The sequence below is a fragment of the Coregonus clupeaformis genome, chromosome 23 (assembly GCF_020615455.1).
Source record: "Coregonus clupeaformis isolate EN_2021a chromosome 23, ASM2061545v1, whole genome shotgun sequence".
NCBI lineage: Eukaryota > Metazoa > Chordata > Actinopteri > Salmoniformes > Salmonidae > Coregonus > Coregonus clupeaformis.
The window spans coordinates 20744944-20762840 of NC_059214.1; the positions used below are offsets into that span (position 1 = coordinate 20744944).

Sequence of the window (17897 nt, forward strand, 5' to 3'; positions counted from 1 at the left end):
GGAAACAAATGCCCACTGTGTAAAGAATGCTGATCTTTTTATTTATTTAAGAAATTATTTATTAAAACAATTATTTATTAACACAATGCTTTCCCAAGCAATTTGGTGTCCTCCAGTCTTGTCCCCACTTTTGTGTTCTGGTGCTTCCAGTTCCACCCTGTATGGTATTGAGAATAACAAAGTCTAAATAATATATTTGAATACAGATAGCCTAAATAGGAATTGTTTGTCGATCAAAATATAATGTTGCTTTTTACATGTTACCAATGTTACATTATATACACCTTAGGCTGCAAAATGGTACTCAATCAAGGTTCTCCTCACAGCATTCCCATTTGCATTGGCAGCATGTTGCACCTGGCCATCTTCTGCATTCTCCTCATGTAGGTCCTCCTCAGGTAGCTCGTCTTCTTGTCTCTTGCCAAAGTTATACAGAACTGCTACCGCAATAATGATTGTCAGTGTAGTGTCCATCTTTGTGCAGAGCCCCTCTAGGCACGGGAATCTTTTTTTCCACACTCCAAAAACTATCTATGAGACCTCTTGCCAGGATATGAGAGGTGTTGTATTCTCTCTCTTGAGGTGTCTGGGGGTTTAAAAGAGGAGTCATAAGGTACCCGCGACAGGCATATCCATTGTCACCTAGTAGGTGGCCTTCATATGCCCCCCTTTCCAGCGTTGCACACAGACAACTATTGTCAAAGATTCTGCTGTCATGGGTGGATCCTGGCCATCTAGCTACGATGTTGGTGAGCTGACCTTTGTCATCACAGACAGCCTGCACGTTGATGGAGCAGTAACCTTTCCGATTATGGAATAGTTCTACATTCTCACCACCAAAGTTGGGAATAGGAATGTGTGTACAGTCTATTGCCCATAGTACACCTGGGAATCTAGCTCTCCTGTAAAATCCAGCTGCTGTTTCCTCTGTTGGCTTGAACCTTATGTACTGATTCTTCAGACCGGCAATAGCACTGGACACTCTGGCTACAATCCTGCAGACGGTTGACTTGTGGAGTCCAAAAAGGTCCCCATCCACCATCTGGAAACATCCAGTTGCGTAGAATTGTAGGGTCACCAAGAGCTGAAGTAGTGGGGGTACAGCCGCGTTCCTATTACTCCCATGCTTAATGGTTGGTCCAACCTTTCTTTCCAGTTGCATTACAGAGTCCTTGGAGAAGCGGTATCGCCTTGAAAACTCATCATTATCATAAAATTCAACAGGATTTAACCTGTCTCTAATTATTATCTGAGGAACTCTGTCGTTTTGGTCTCTCCACAGTAGATATGCTGCCATTTTATCAGTTAAACCACCTCAAGTGGCAGTTTAGAATTAATCTCCAATCTAAATGTGTTCTTTTTTTATTTTATTGAGCAACAGGCTTAAAATTAACCTTTTATTTTTTACAGGCACCTTGTGTAAAATACTGAACCTGAAAGTTATCTAATTGGAATTTTCTATAAGCTTGGAATACTTTTTTCATGTGTGGAATCAGACCTCTTGTATATTGGAACCCGCATGACATGGGTTAAGACGGACGTAATAATATCTGTAGGAGCATGTTTAAAAGGGCATTAGTTGCGATGACCAATATTTGACTGAGAGACCAGAAGACAAATTCGCAGACTGGACTGCTGACTAATACTTCCATTATGACATTTCTTTGTCCCTGTCTACCTCTTTCTCTAGCCACAATGTGTGTCCCTGGGAGCAAACCTGGCATCTGTGCACAGCTTTGCGGATTACAAACATCTACAGGCTGTGGTGGGGAACAAGAATGGTAATTTACCTGCTACCTGGATTGGAGGATATGAAGCTGTTCAGCTAGATGGGACAAAGGTACCGAATTGTCATATTTGAGTAAATAAAATCAAGCTTTATTTATATAGCACATTTCAGACTTGAAAACTATGAAAATAAAAACAGAAATATTTACTACACAACAGAGGATAAACAAAATAATAACAAAAACAGACGCAAAGATAAAAAGGTGTGTTTTAAGATATATTTTAAAATGTCCAGTTTCAGTCCCCTTCAGGTTCTCTGGCAGGCTATACCAGAGGCTGGGGGCATAGCCACTAAAGGCTGCCTCTCCATGCCTCTTGGTCCTAGGCTTTGGGATGGTTAAATGTGCCTGAGGGACATACTGGGTACATAACTCAAAAGCATGTCTATGTATTGGGGTGCACAATTGTGGATTGATTTAAAAACCAATAGATACATCTTTAAATGAATTTTAAAACTCACAGGCATCCAGTGCAGAGACCTTGAAAACCGGTGTGATGTGTGCTCTCCGTCTGGTCTTGGTCAGTACCCTGCTGCAGCATTCTGTATGTTTTGCAGTTGGCCAATGGCTTTCTTGGGTAGACAGGAGAGCATTACAGTAGTCAAGCCTGCTTGTAATAAAAGCATGGATGTGTCTCTTTGTATCAGCCTGAGATAGAAACGGCCGCACCTTGGCAATGTTCCTCAGGTGGTAAAAAGCTGTTTTGGTCACATTCTTAATGTGTGATTATAAATTTTGGTCAGAATCTAAAACCTAGATTTTTTTTTTTTTTACCTGGTGTTGAATCTTTATTGCCCGTGAATTAAAATGTGCTGCCATATTCTCTGCTTTGGCTCCAATAATAAGTACCTCGGTCTTGTCTTGATTTAGCTGGAAGAAGTTGTGAGCCATCCAAGTATTTAAATCACTAATACAATCTAATTTATCTGTGGACCTAAAATCCTCTGACACAGAAATATAAAGTTGTGTATCGTCTGCGTAGCAGTGACAATCAATGCCGTGCTTTCTAATAACCCTGCCAAGGTAAAAGTAAAGATGCCTTCATAGAAAATGACTCTCCTGAAAGTCTCCCAATAAAATACTACTTGAGTAGAATTATTTTTTTGAAATATATATTTTTGAGTTTACGGCACCTGGTATTCCCAGGCGGTCTCCCATCCCAGTACTAACCAGGCCCGACCCTGAATCGGTGTATGGCCACAAGCATATATACACATACATTTGTACTTTTTGTTTTGTTTTCTCCCCGCATTAGGTCACTTGGCTCATGTCTGCAGCTTTTCAATGTCCTCCGAAACATGACCCGCCTGGCCGCCTACTTCTTATCACACTGCTCACACCAATGTGTCGGAGGAAACACCGCTCAACTGACAACCGGCGTCAGCTTGCAGGCGTCCGGCCCTATCACAAGGAGTCGCTAGAGCACAATGAGCCAAGAAAAGCTAAACCTTCCCCTACCCAGGACCCCTAAAAGTATCTGGTTTTAAATGTACTTAAGTATCAAAAGTGAAAGTAAATGCTAGACGTCAAAGACCTTCTATTAATCTTAAACTGATAGTCCCTGAAATTGGGCACTGACTTATTTTATTGATTTCCCACCGTTTTATAAATCAGACAGCCATCCAAACCTTCCTAGGACCATGGCAATGTCCTCTGTCAAATAAACGTGTTTGCCTTCCTCTGGAGGTCGGCTGCATCATTACATCTATTTGTCACTTCACTGCAACATAAGGTCAAAAGGACGGTCCTTAGAAAAACATTTATCCAGCTTGACTGCTTCATAGGGCAAAGCAATCGCTGAATTTGTCTGGAGCTGGCGGATCTAAATGCAAAAACTTTCATAGCTCTACGATAAAGAATGTGACCTACACACTTCCTTAGACCTAAAATAAGTAAAGAAGTAATTTTGTGTGGAAGTCAAAAATTTGTTTTACGTCTGAGGCAGACTCATTGCATATGCTCAGAACAACAAAATCGAGTCCTTTTACATAGGACTACTACATTAATAAAATATTGCCAGTTTACTAGATTGACTAAAACATGGTGAAACAGTGCAAACCAGACTGCACCTTTTTATGAATGGGCAGCCAGGGGCACACTCCGACACATTTACAAAGTATTTGGGTTTAGTGTGTTCACCAGATCAGAGGCAGTAGGGGGAGTACGTGAAATGGACAATTTTGCTGTCCTGCCTGAGCATGCAAAATATAACGTACTTGTAGGTGTCAGGGAGAATGTATGGGAGTAAAAAGTGAGTTGCCAAAAAATATAAATACTCAAGTAGATGCCCCAAAAAAACAACTTACACTGTAAGTAGTACTTACAAATATTTTTACTCAGTTACTTTACACCACTGTGTTCAGGTAGAGTATACTCACATGAATAAGATATTTGGGATACTCATCAAAGGTCACTTATAAAGTCAGATCTAGGTTTGGAAGATCTTTTAGATGTGCTCTAAAAGTATCCACTGGCACACTATTATAATAACGAAAGGACATTTCCTTAAGAAAATGTGTGCTAGCTAGTCTTGGTGTATGTATGGTTGTGAAATAGTGGTAGTGACTGCAGTAATAATGGTGATGGTAGTAATAGGGTTGGCATAGGCTATGGGTTAGTGAGTTATATTAGGGGTGATTTGTAGGTGTGGAGTTACAGTAGGCTAGAGTGAGTACCATAGCGTCATAAGCCATACAATGTGTTTTAAGCCTTCAATATTTAAGTTTGAACATTCTGAAAGTTCTGTGGCAGTGATTTATAGTTCAGCATGTTGAAGCCTGCATTCTGCCATTAAAATTAATGGGGATACAACAAGCTTTATAGTTCATAATGTATCAATGGAAGCTGAAAGCTGTGACGCAATCTAAGTTGAAGGGATATTCATCTCCAGCACCATATCAACATATTTGAAATGGCGCAATTCTATGTTTTGTAGTAAAAAAGATAAAGGAAGATAAGTGTTTCCAATTATCTAATCGGTGTGTATCATGTGATTTTAACCAATTATGAGTCGGCATTGTCTACTAATTGGTTGTCATTGGAAATGCTTATCTTCCCCTTTAATTTCTTACTACAAAACAGAAATACTTGCCATTTTCACATACAGTGGCTTGCGAAAGTAGTCACCCCCCTTGGCATTTTTCATATTTTGTTGCCTTACAACCTGGAATTAAAATTGATTTTGGGGGGGTTTGCATCGTTTGATTTACACAAGATGCCTACCACTTTGAAGATGCAAAATAGTTTTTATTTTGAAACAAACAAGAAATAAGACCAAACAAAAACAGAAAACTTGAGTGTGCATAACTATTCACCCCCCCAAAGCCAATACTGTAGAGCAGCCTTTTGCAGCAAGTACAGGTGCAAGTCTCTTGGGGTATGTCTCTATAAGCTTGGCACATCTAGCCACTGGGAATTTTGCCCATTCTTCAAGGCAAAACTGCTCCAGCTCCTTCAAGTTGGATATGGGTTCCGCTGGTGTACAGCAATCTTTAAGTCATACCACAGATTCTCAATTGGATTGAGGTCTGGGCTTTGACTAGGCCATTCCAAGACATATAAATGTTTCCCCTTAAACCACTTGAGTGTTGCTTTGGCAGTATGCTTAAGGTCATTGTCCTGCTGGAAGGTGAACCTCCGTCCCAGTCTCAAATCTCTGGAAGAATGAAACAGGTTTTCCTCAAGAATTTCCCTGTATTTAGCGCCATCTATCATTCCTTCAATTCTGACCAGTTTCCCAGTCCCTGCCGATGAAAAACATCCCCACAGCATGATGCTGCCACCACCATGCTTCACTGTGGGGATGGTGGTCTCGGGGTGTTGAGAGGTGTTGGGTTTGCGCCAGACATAACCTTTTCCTTGATGGCCAAAAAGCTAAATTTTAGTCCCATCTGACCAGAGTACCTTCTTTCATATGTTTGGGGAGTCTCCCACATGGCTTTTGGCGAACACCAAATGTGTTTGTATATTTTTTTCTTTAAGCAATGGCTTTTTTCTGGCCACTCTTCCGTAAAGTGTACGGCTTAAAGTGGTCCTATGGACAGATACTCCAATCTCCGCTGTGGAGCTTTGCAGCTCCTTCAGGGTTATCTTTGGTCTCTTTGTTGCCTCTCTTATTAACGCCCTCCTTGCCTGGTCTGTGAGTTTTGGTGGGCGGCCCTCTCTTGGCAGGTTTGTTGTGGTGCCATATTCTTTCAATTTTTTAATAATGGATTTAATGGCGCTCCGTGGGATGTTCAAAGTATGTCCCTGACCTGTTTGGAGAGCTCCTTGGTCTTCATGGTGCCGCTTGCTTGGTGTTGCCCCTTGCTTAGTGGTGTTGCAGACTCTGGGGACTGTATAAAAGACACCTGGGAGCCAGAAATCTTTCTGATTAAGAGGGGTTCAAATACTTATTTCCCTCATTAAAATGCAAATCAATTTATAACATTTTTGACATGCGTTCTTCTGGATTTTTTTGTTGTTATTCTGTCTCTCACTGTTCAAATAAACCTACCATTAAAATTATAGACTGATCATTTCTTTGTCAGTGGGCAAACATACAAAATCAGCAGGGGATCAAATACTTTTTTCCCTCACTGTATAGTTTAAAGTATAAATGGTATCAAAGCTGTATACAAGCAACCTATTCCAGAACAGTCTGCACGTTTTTAAAGTGTGAATGGTATTTCTAGCTTAAGTGGCGTAAGACTTAACATTCGAGACAATGGCCATTGAAATGCATTGGGATTTCTAATGTGAAAAGTATAAAAAAGTATTTTTTTCAAGCAACAGTGCCAGTCTGCACATTTTAAAAGTTGTTTTGGTGTTTGTAGATTTTTAAGGTTTGCAATGTGTGGTGGACGAAAGAAAATGGGTATGTTTGATTTGAGAAGTTCTTGCTTCCAGCAAGCATATCAAATAACAATGCGAATATGGGATTTATTTGATGCTGAGACTACACTTCTTCCCCACAGGACAGGCAATGGTTCTGGACTGACGGCTCCAAATTTGATTACCAGAAGTGGAATAAAGGATAGCCCAATAACTATAAAGGTGGCATTGAGCCGTGAATTTTGATGAACTGGGCAGGTACTGTAAGCCCACTATCATTCACTGATCTATTCATCAAATTAACCTTTTATTCATAGTACATTTGACAAATCTGACACACAAAGCCAAACACACACACTGTTCTGTTTTGTGTGCATCTGCGTTGATTTGAGTTAATTTCTGTTCTGTTTCCTCTTTAGATGAAAAAGGCTGGAATGATTAAAGTGGTAGAGGGATTGTCTTTCCCTCTGTGTGCTCCCTAAGAACCTGTTTCAAATAAAGAAATGTTCTGATGTTTACTGTTAAACCAGTTCATCTGGTTGTTATATCCATAACAGTTTTAATTATAAGCCAATAAGATGTTTTATGTGCAAGTTCCTACAAGTGGCCAATTTCAAAGCTACAAAAAACGTTATCTTGGTGTCATTAACTCAGCGTTTCCCAAACCCGGTCCTCTGGACCCCAAGAGGTGCACGTTTTGGTTTTTGCCCTAGCACTACACAGCTGATTCAAATTATCAAAGCTTGATGATTACTTGATTATTTGAATCAGCTGTGTAGTGCTAAGGCAAAAACCAAAACGTGCACCCCTTGGGGTCCTGGGTCTTGTCATTCTGTTACCAAAATCCCACATATTTGGGATAATGAAAGTTAACAGTCACATAACTTTAGACCTACAAATAAGGGTGTTTTTACTGATAAATTGTTTGCATTAAGTGATAAGCTTATTCCGTTACCAAATCGGTAACAATTACAAAAAATAAAATCAGTAACTACTGCGCTTAAATTTGCTACAATGGGACATCATAGTAGTCACAAACCACAGTTTGGCCACCCACTACTGTTCTCCCTTCCCCTGATATACTGTTATGTTAAGTTCATACCTGTTCTCTTTCTGTCATCTGGTGGTCAAAGCAAGTGTGAAAACAGTCTGGACAACCCCTCAAATCGCTCTCCAACTAATGCAGGATTTACCAAACTCTGTCCTGGGGACCCCAAGGGGTGCATGTTTTGGTTTTGGCCCTAGCACTACACAGCTGATTCAACTAATCATCCCGCCTTGATTATTTGAATCAACTGTTAGTGCTAAACGGGGTCCACAGGACAGAGTTTGGGAAACGCTGCCATAGGAAGTCCCACCCAGTTGACTACTTTGAAATGGTGAAAGTCCTCAATGGCGCTGCCCATGCTAAAACTGGCTTTTGGGCACTAGAGTCCTATGGCGGTAACCTTACCCTATAGGGCCACTCAATATATTACGCCACCTTTTGTTTAATGAGGAGAAGGACCTCAACCTTAGATTGGCCTATTCAGTGGCGATTTTAGCATGTAAATCTTGGTGGGGCAAACAAAAAATACAATGTGGGATGCATACCAGCAAAGCCAATACACAACACGTTAATTGCACTATAATGGTGACGAACGGTGCCCACAAACCGTTAGGGCCTACATAAAGCTGTCCCAACAGCAGTCCCAACATCTTACCACTGCTGCACCTGGCTATCAGCAGAGCCTTCTCTGGCAGCGAAACAGTTCATTCAGCCTCATTTACAGCCTTTAAAAAAAACATAGCTGATATGGCTGACTTGCTTAAACAAATGTGGTTTCTACTGCCAATTGAGATGTACAAACTATGATATAAGGGGACGACAAGCGGATAAGAGGCAATCCGTAATTTTGATTAAGATATTAATGAGCGAGCTAGGACGGACGTAGTCAATGTAACTATTTGTTTAGCACTTCTGAAATGTACAGCGACAGAATTCAGAACATGGGCCGTTCTTACAGTGTTCTCCCTGTACACCAAGTCAGAACCGTAGGATAAATTAAGAGGGGAAAATAGACCAAATTATTAGGGTGAGGCACATGGGCTACTAACAGCTTACTACACAACATATACTTTGTATTACTTTCTTAGCTACAGTATACATATCTCCCTGGCATATTACATCATTTATGCAGCAGCATACAATAAATTTTTGGACTCACATTGTTGTGCTGTGCTCACTTGAACAGGAAGGTGGCGCGGCATTCCTTCGTGGGCAAATTTTGTCATCAAAGTCTGGCATTCTTTGGATTTATGGTGCTTTCAAGACAACTGGGAACTCTGAAAAAAACAAGGTCAAATCATGATGGTGTCAGTGATCTTCAGGTCGTAGTTCTAGAAAGAGGCCAGAGTTCCGGATTTACTATTCCGAGTTGGATGACCGTTCAAAACGTATTTTCCCAGTCGGAGCTCGTTTTTTCACCCGAGTTCCCAGTTGTCTTGAACTCACTGAAGTCAAGTTTTCGCAGTTCCGAGTTAACAGTTGTTTTGAGCTCGGCACAAATCATGCTTCATTGACAGCATGGCCAATGTTGAATGTTTATCATTTTAAATTAGGAAAAGAGACCCTTAATCCCAGACCACACAGCCACTCCACTGAATAGCAGGCTAGTGATTGCTTTGCAATGCTTGCAGTTAGCCACTGATTCCTTACAAACCACTCATTGTTGAATTTGCGATTTCCAACCTGTTGTGTAATGTTTATGTCCAATGGCCGATGAGTACCGATACGTTTTATCTATAATTTCTCTTCATTATTTATCTTCATATGACAAGGATTAAAAAGGATTTGCCTGTAGATTGTCGACTTGATTCATGATGATGACTGCTAGCTAAGATTTAGAAAGTATGATGTTGACATGATCAGTCCAATCAAATTTACTGTAGATATAACGTGATTTGACGTCATTTTATCTGTGGCCAATGACCTTGAGCCTTCTTGGATGGGCACTTCTAATGTAACTCTGTGGCAGCACCCAAGGGGCTTGAATTTTCGAGCTTTACCCTTAGAGTTGGCGGTGATGTAGTGTCCCAACTGAGCCAATTACGGCGCAACTAGAGAACATTACCAACACCTACGCTCTGTATTTTCCACTGGCTGCCCCACCACAGAAAGCACTGAGATAGGCGGAACACCTGCATTTTGGAGCTACCTTACTCAAGAAAGCAAAAAAGAGACCATGTTTGTATGCAGCTTTATTAACTCAATATATTTTTATTTTTTTACATTGTTTGCAAACTGATATGTGACACGTATTAATGCCATAATAACATGCAAAACAGACAAGCCCCACCTGCCCTGAATGACGGGTCGCCACTGGGCCTATTAGTTTCCCCTGCACAGTTCCAGTACAAATCACCAAATTAGGCAGTTTTAGAAAAATATGCAGCGTACATTTTATTACAGCTTTAAATGTTTTCACAAGTTGTTTCAGATATTTAAAATGTTCCTGTCTAGCCGACCACCAGCCACAGTATCCGCCCTGCGTCCCCGGGGAGCTGGAGCCATCCACCAACGTGCCGTCCCCGCCCTCACCACGGTCACCTGCAGGGGAGATGTGGAAAAAGAGAGAAAGGAAAAGCGCAGAATACCAAAAAAGGAAGAGGTATGCAAATTATTAAAATAACCACTACAAGCCAGCAATACATGAGTGTGCACAACATCTTATCACTACAAAAACACCTTGTGAGAAAATCCCCCCCAAATGTTTAGTGATGGTCGTACATAGGCCTGGACTGGTTCACTATTTATCCTATCGAATTCAGGTATACGAAGGGTTAAGGCCCAGCTGAGTCTGGCAGTGTCAGACCCTTCTCTGGCATGCCCTTGAACTGCAGCGTGTTCTCTCTATCCCAACGCACAAATTACTTTTTATTACTCCACCCAATCCATTCACTCACTCATTCACACCTGTAGGTAATTGGGACTGATTGGTCCTGAGAACGCCAACTATGAACTGTAGGTGTCGTCAGCCAGGTGAACACTGCAGCAGGCCTGGGCACCACATACTATAGGCAGGCTGTCATTATTGGACAACAGCAATGTGTAGACCAACTACTGTATGCTCTCAGAACATACCATAGTAATATTACTTTAGTTTAGTTTAGAGTTGAGAGAACAAGCTACCTCCGGTCTGGAATAGTGAGTATAGGCTACCAAACTTCTGCCATTATTTGACAACAATGGCAATGTGTAGCCCAGGCTCTCATGACATGGGCTACTGAAGTAATATCACTTATGTATGGTCAGAGAAGTGAGAACAGGAACCTTTTGGTATGGAGGAAAATGTGTGACTGATGTGTGACTGATCAATAACGACATCAACATAATGACCTCGGTGATTGTTCCCTTCAAAATGACATTGTCATAACCAAACCCTGCTCTCTGATTGGTCCCTTCCTAATGACATCATCATAACCTTGCTCACTGATTGGTACCTTCATAATGTCATTGTCATAACCCTGCTCTCTGATTCATATATGCTTACTGACAACAGATATGAAATGTGAGAAAATAACAGACTACCTCATGAAGAGAAGTGACTCACTACTCAGCTGCTTTAACATCTTGCCATAGTTGGCACAGGTTTGTTCCTTAGGCATTTTAACTAAAAGAGCCAAAGGTCTATTCATGTTCAAGATAAACAATGCATCGGATAGAAACGTATATTCATATTAATATTTCATATGATATTATATACCGGTAAGATACATTGAAAGGGTTGTCAGCTCAGTCTTTCTCTCCTGTCAGTGCAAAGAAGGTTTGGGAGTAGAGTTTGCCAAGCCATTATTCAGTGCAACATTCTTGAGTGTCAGTTCTCCTCTGATTACTTGCCGCCTGCAGGTCCGGAATAAAACGGCCCGTCACACAGCACAGCTGGCGTAGAGATGTATGATTCCCCAACCAGTCTGCACAGGACCAGCTACCACTCTCGCACCATACCTGTAGAAAGGTCAGGGGCCAGCCAGCAGCAGAGTGCAGTCAGACGGTAATCTCTTAAAAGGATTCCGGAAGATCAAGCAGCACTTCATCAGGTTAACACCTGCTTATCTACTGTGATGATACCCTAGTTTAAAAAGTTGTGATCTAAATTGACCTGTTTGACCCTTTGTGTTACTACCGCTCACATTGTCACACAGAACTTAAAGCACACGCAGACACACTAGAAATAGTTAAATTCATGTAATATGCAACAGATATAATCAATCAATCAATCAATCAATTTTATTTTATATAGCCCTTCGTACATCAGCTAATATCTCGAAGTGCTGTACAGAAACCCAGCCTAAAACCCCAAACAGCTAGTAATGCAGGTGTAGAAGCATATAAATGTCTTGTGTCTGTCATTGAGGGATATGGTGGCTCCAAGGTACATACTTTTACAGCAGAATAGGAACCTTGTTTTGAGTGTACAAAATATTAAGGACACCTGCTCTTTCCATGACATAGACTGACCGTCTGAATCCAGGTGAAAGCTATGATCCCTTATTGATGTCACTTGTTAAATTCACTTCAATCAGTGTAGATGAAGGAGAGGGGACAGGTTAAAGAAGGATTTTTGAATGAATGGTCCACCACCCAAAGGACATCCAGCCAACTTGACAAAACTGTGGATAGCATTGGAGTCAACATGGGCCAGCATCCCTGTGGAACGCTTTCGACACCTTGTAGAGTCCATGGGCGACAAATTGAGGCTGTTCTGAGGGCAAAAGCGGGGGGGGGGGGGGTTTGGGGGTTGTGCAACTCAATATTAGTAAGGTGTTCCTAATCTATGGTATACTCAGTGTATATATCCATGCCTCCCAACCTCAAAATGTGCAATATGTTCACTACAGCCTGAGTGTGCTATTAACCATTGTTCACATATCCCTAGTTCCCTACGGCTCATTACACAAAGCTTAGCTGCACTGAAATGAAGAAAGAAGACATCTCAGTGTGGAAGCTTGAGGATTCTGACCAACAGCAAAATCAGCAAGAACTGACACAACCCCAAAGTTTTTTTTTTAAAGACACACAGGTATGTCTGGCACTCCTCACTTATGTGTAAGCAAGGAACTATGATAAGCTGTTCCATGTATGGAAACAACTTGCAAACCTCTTGCTGACAAATTTAAGACTGATTGAGACAGAGTCATTAACCCATTGATTACCACAGGACAAAGGCATTCTCCACACACAATGAGGAAGACCAGATGAGCCCAATGCACTAAACTCTGATCGCATGACAACCACGGTAGGATCCTGTGGTATGTAAGAGGGAATGTTTATTGGTCTTTAAGACAACAACACTTCCTCCCTTATCCCTTCACCTCTTATTTAGTCAAATACAGATAGGAGGGATGGAGTTACATTTCAGGGATGAAAATGAAATTGAAAATAATAGATTTATTCAGATTAGTAACCCATATACACCACTCATAAAAATAATGACTTTATACAACCATATCAAGAGATATTAGATGCTTGGAGGCATCTTTATAATCTCTACACAACCGTTAAGTGCTGAAACCCAACCCCATTCTGCCCTTGCCCTGAGGGCCGAGCCAGAGCCTTGGCGGGGTCTTGCTGGATCTGGTGTTCCCTCCTCTTTTATGAAGGAGGAGGGAGAGGCTCAGGGGCTCACAGACACACTGTGCCTCAGGATGGCTATCATTGTTGCTATTGCTGCTACACACTCGGGGAACTAACTGGAACCTTCCATCACTGCTGTTCTTCTCTCGCTACCTGCACAAACCCAGCATTTTGGAACATTGCAGTTAGTGGGGCACAAGGATACCTGGATCTGCAGCACGCAAAAGCTTTGGATTGTGAGTCTACACGTTTTGCTCAGTAAAAGGACATTCTGCCTATATGCATGTTAAAAATAAAATAGAGGGAGGGTGTGTGATTTAAAAAAGTATTAAAAAATGGGGGAGGGGGGAAATTGACAAATCTTATAATTTCAGATTAAAGACTAGTGCTATATTTAAGCAATAAGGCCCGAGGAGGTGTGGAATATGGTGAATTTACCATGGCTAAGGGCTGTTCTTATGCACGACACAATGCGGAGTGCCTGGACACAGCCCTTAGCGGTGGTATATTGACCATATATCACAAACCCCAGAGGATCCTTATTGCTATTATAAACTGGTTACCAACGTAGTTAGAGCAGTAAAACTAAATGTTTTGTCATACCCGTGGTATACGGTCTGATATACCATGGCTTTCAGCCAATCAGAATTCAGGGCTCAAACCACCAAGTTTATAATTAAGATTAATCTGAGGACTCATTGTGTGCTAATCTTGTGCACAAATATCAATATTCAAATGCTCTATGTTGTTGACCAATCATGACATCATCATTGAACATGAAGTCATCATGTAGATTGTTATTTAAATAAACAAAAATTCCAAACATTATTATTGGTTGTCTCTCTCTGCAGGAGGGACAATGATGTTCCCTGCAGTGACCTGGCTCCTGTTGGTAGCAGGCCTGTTGGGTGTCTGGTCTCAGGACTACTATGAGGAGAGAACAATTAACAAGAGACCCAGAGGCAGGGGGGCCCAACTGCAAGCTGCAGCCACTGCACTTAACGGGCAAAAACATAATGGACAAGGTATGAATAAATACATCCTATTTTTAATAGTATAGTTGCTCATTGCAAAAGTTGCTCATTTCAAACTGTGCTTAAACAGTGAGATCACATATGTCTTATTATGCCTCATTTATGTGACCATAATTAATCAATCCAATAGAAATCAGATTCCAGCTAAACAAGAGGTTGAGCATGCATCATAAAATCAAATGTAAAAGTTTTTACATTTGGTTAACACAGGTACAGACAGTAGATAAATATCTATCTTATCAGTGGATGTCCTGTGGCATACTGTACCTGCTATGTTCCCAAGGTGTTGATATCCTACGGCATTTTTGGTGTATGTCATATTAACATGATTTAGCTTGGTCTTTCTGCCCATGTGAGAGATGTAATATAAAGATAAAGAGTTGAGTTCAGATAGGGTTTTTGGCTTCATAGACATTTTCACTTGACTGTCATAACTTTGAATGATTGCATTTCCAAGTCATTTAAAAATGAGGCAAGCTAGAAAACACAGGAACTCTTTAGTTGAAGGGCACCTACAGGTAACTGCAAAAATAAAGGAAACACCAACATAAAGTGTCCTAATAGGGCATTGGGCCACCACAAGCCGCCAGAACAGCTTCAATGCACCTTCACATTGATTCTACAAATGTCTGGAACTCTATTGGAAGGATGTGACACCATTTGTCCATGATAAATTCCATAATTTTATGTTTTCTTGATGGTGGTGGAAAACAATGTTTCAGGCACCACTCCAGAATCTCCCATAAGTGTTCAAATGGGTTGAGATTTGTTGACTGAGACACACACACACACACACACTTTAAACCCCCTATGCTCCTTTGAGACCCGTCTTTCAAAGTCACTGAGATCTCCTCTTCTAGTCATGGTAGCCAGAATAATGGGCAAATGGGCATTTTTATACAGTACCAGTCAAAGTTTGGACACACCTACTCATTCAAGGGTTTTTCTTTATTTTTAGTATTTTCTACATTGTAGAATAATAGTGAAGACATCAAAAATATGAAATAACACATATGGAATCATGTAGTAACCAAAAAAGTGTTGAACAAATCAAAATATATTTTATATTTGAGATTCTTCAAATAGCCACCCTTTGCCTTGATGACAGCTTTACACACTCTTGGCATTCTCTCAACCAGCTTCACCTGGAATACTTTTCCAACAGTCTTGAAGGAGTTCCCACATATGCTGAGCACTTGGTGGCTGCTTTTCCTTCACTCTGCCGTCCGACTCATCCCAAACCATCTCAATTGGGTTGAGGTCGGGGGATTGTGGAGGCCAGGTCATCTGATGCAGCACTCCATCACTCTCCTTCTTGGTAAAATAGCCCTTACACAGCCTGGAGGTGTGTTGGGTCATTGTCCTGTTGAAAAACAAATGATAGTCCCACTAAGCCCAAACCAGATGGGATGGCGTATCGCTGCAGAATGCTGTGGTAGCCATGCTGGTTAAGTGTGCCTTGAATTCTAAATAAATCACAGACAGTGTCACCAGCAAAGCACCCCCACTCATGTTTCATGGCCCAAGCAAGTCTCTTCTTCTTATTGGTGTCCTTTAGTAGTGGTTTCTTTGCAGCAATTTGACCATGAAGGCCTGATTCACACAGTCCCCTCTGAACAGTTGAAGTTGAGATGTGTCTGTGACTTGAACTCTGAAGCATTTATTTGGGCTGCAAATTCTGAGGCTGGTAACTCTAACTCTGGGTCTTCCATTCCTGTGGTGGTCCTCATGAGAGCCAGTTTCATCATAGCGCTTGATGGTTTTTGCGACTGCCCTTGAAGAAACTTTAAAAGTTCTTGAAATTGTCCGTATTGACTGACCTTCATGTCTTAAAGTAATGATGGACTGTTGTTTCTCTTTGCTTATTTGAGCTGTTCTTGCCATAATATGGACTTGGTCTTTTACCAAATAGGGCTATCTTCTGTATACCCCCCTACCTTGTCACAACACAACTGATTGGCTCAAACGCATTAAGAAGGAAAGAAATTCCACAAATTAACTTTTAAGAAGGCACACCTGTTAATTGAAATGCATTCCAGGTGACTACCTCATGAAGCTGGTTGAGAGAATGCCAAGAGTGTGCAAAGCTGTCATCAAAAGAAAGGGTGGCTATTTGAAGAATCTCAAATATAAAATATATTTTGATTTGTTTAACACTTTTTGATTCCATATGTGTTATTTCATAGTTTTGATGTCTTCACTATTATTCTACAATGTAGAAAAGAGTACAAATAAAGAAAAACCCTTGAATGAGTAGGTGTGTCCAAACTTTTGACTGGTAGTGTACATGACCCTAAGTATAATGGGATGTTGATTGCTTAATTAACTCAGGAACCACACCTGTGTGGAAGCACATGCTTTCAATATATTTTGTATTCCTCATTTACTCAAGTCTTTCCTTTATTTTGCCAGTTACCTGTACATAAGTACTTCATAACACATTCATAACCAACAATGACATCTTTCAATAGAATAGCCTCTTGTTGCAATTGTGTGTCTCTGACAGCTCTGCACATGAACACAGCCATTTTAGATGAGGACTGCGGTCTGGAGCTTTCCTTTCTGCTTGACAGCTCTGAAAGTGCCAAGGAGAACCATGAGCAGGAGAAGCGCTTTGCCATGGATGTGGTGGACAGGCTCCAGGCTGTCCGTCTGCAGACGGGTCGCAGTCTGAGCTGGAAGGTGGCCCTGCTGCAGTACAGCAGTCACGTCATAATCGAGCAGTCCTTTAAGCAGTGGAGGGGCACTGACAACTTCAAGTCCCACATCACCCCCATTTTCTACATCGGTCACGGCACCTACACCACCTACGCGATCACCAACATGACTAAGATGTACCTGGAGGAGTCCAGCCTGGGCAGCATCAAGGTGGCCGTGCTGCTCACTGACGGCATCTCCCACCCCAGGAACCCAGACATCTTCTCAGCTGCCGCCGACGCCAAGAACCAGGGGGTGAAGTTCTTCACGGTGGGCATCACCCGTGCAGCCAATGAGCCAGCCAATGTGGCCCAGCTCCGTCTGTTGGCCAGCTCTCCTGCCTCCCGATACCTCCACAATCTACAGGATACTGACATTGTGGAGAAAGTCCTCACGGAAATTGTGAGTATGATCCGCCTTGCATTGCTTCTAAAGAATCACAATATTGGGTGTAATAATGATGCAATGATACAGTTGTGATTTAGATGTAATCAAAGTTGAATTAGGGATATCTTGGATGTTATAACCAAAATCATCTCAGGAATGTTTTTTTAAGTATGATAAAGGCTGGAGCCTGAATGACTGACCTTCCACAATTTGTAGCTATACAAATGCAAGACACTGTAGCAAGATAATGAATGGCTATCAATGACAGCCATGGATTTAGTATTTTTTGTTCAATGAGCAGACAGTTGTCTTACATTTTTCAATAGACTTGGCTCCTTACCATCTGCATGTTATGAGTGCATATCCCATGGGCTTTACTTTGACTCTGGTATAACACAAGGTTTTTTGTCCCAATAAGGTAAACAGAGCCTCTTGTGGTCACACCTTACATACCTATGAGTGGAAGCAGACAGGTTCTTTCAGTGATATTCTTAGCCTTCTTTTTATCATAACATGTGGTTTACATTTGGCTCATAGGTATTACAATGGAATGTCTACTCATTG

The 17897-nt window shown here is 41.3% G+C and overlaps 1 protein-coding gene across 2 annotated transcripts in view; it reads left to right on the forward strand.

The window, feature by feature from the left end:
• The first annotated feature begins 13256 nt into the window (after positions 1–13256).
• Positions 13257–17897, forward strand: part of LOC121536802 (collagen alpha-1(XXVIII) chain-like) — a 35767-nt gene continuing 31126 nt past the window's right edge. Inside the window, exons 1-3 of one of the 2 annotated variants that reach the window (XM_041844364.2) lie at positions 13257–13451; positions 14067–14240; positions 16756–17348. In XM_041844364.2, coding sequence (XP_041700298.1) covers positions 14075–14240; positions 16756–17348 — 759 coding nt within the window. In that variant the 5' untranslated portion in view covers positions 13257–13451; positions 14067–14074. The remainder of the gene's footprint in view (positions 13452–14066; positions 14241–16755; positions 17349–17897) is intronic. The other variant, XM_041844365.2, reaches the window with a different exon arrangement.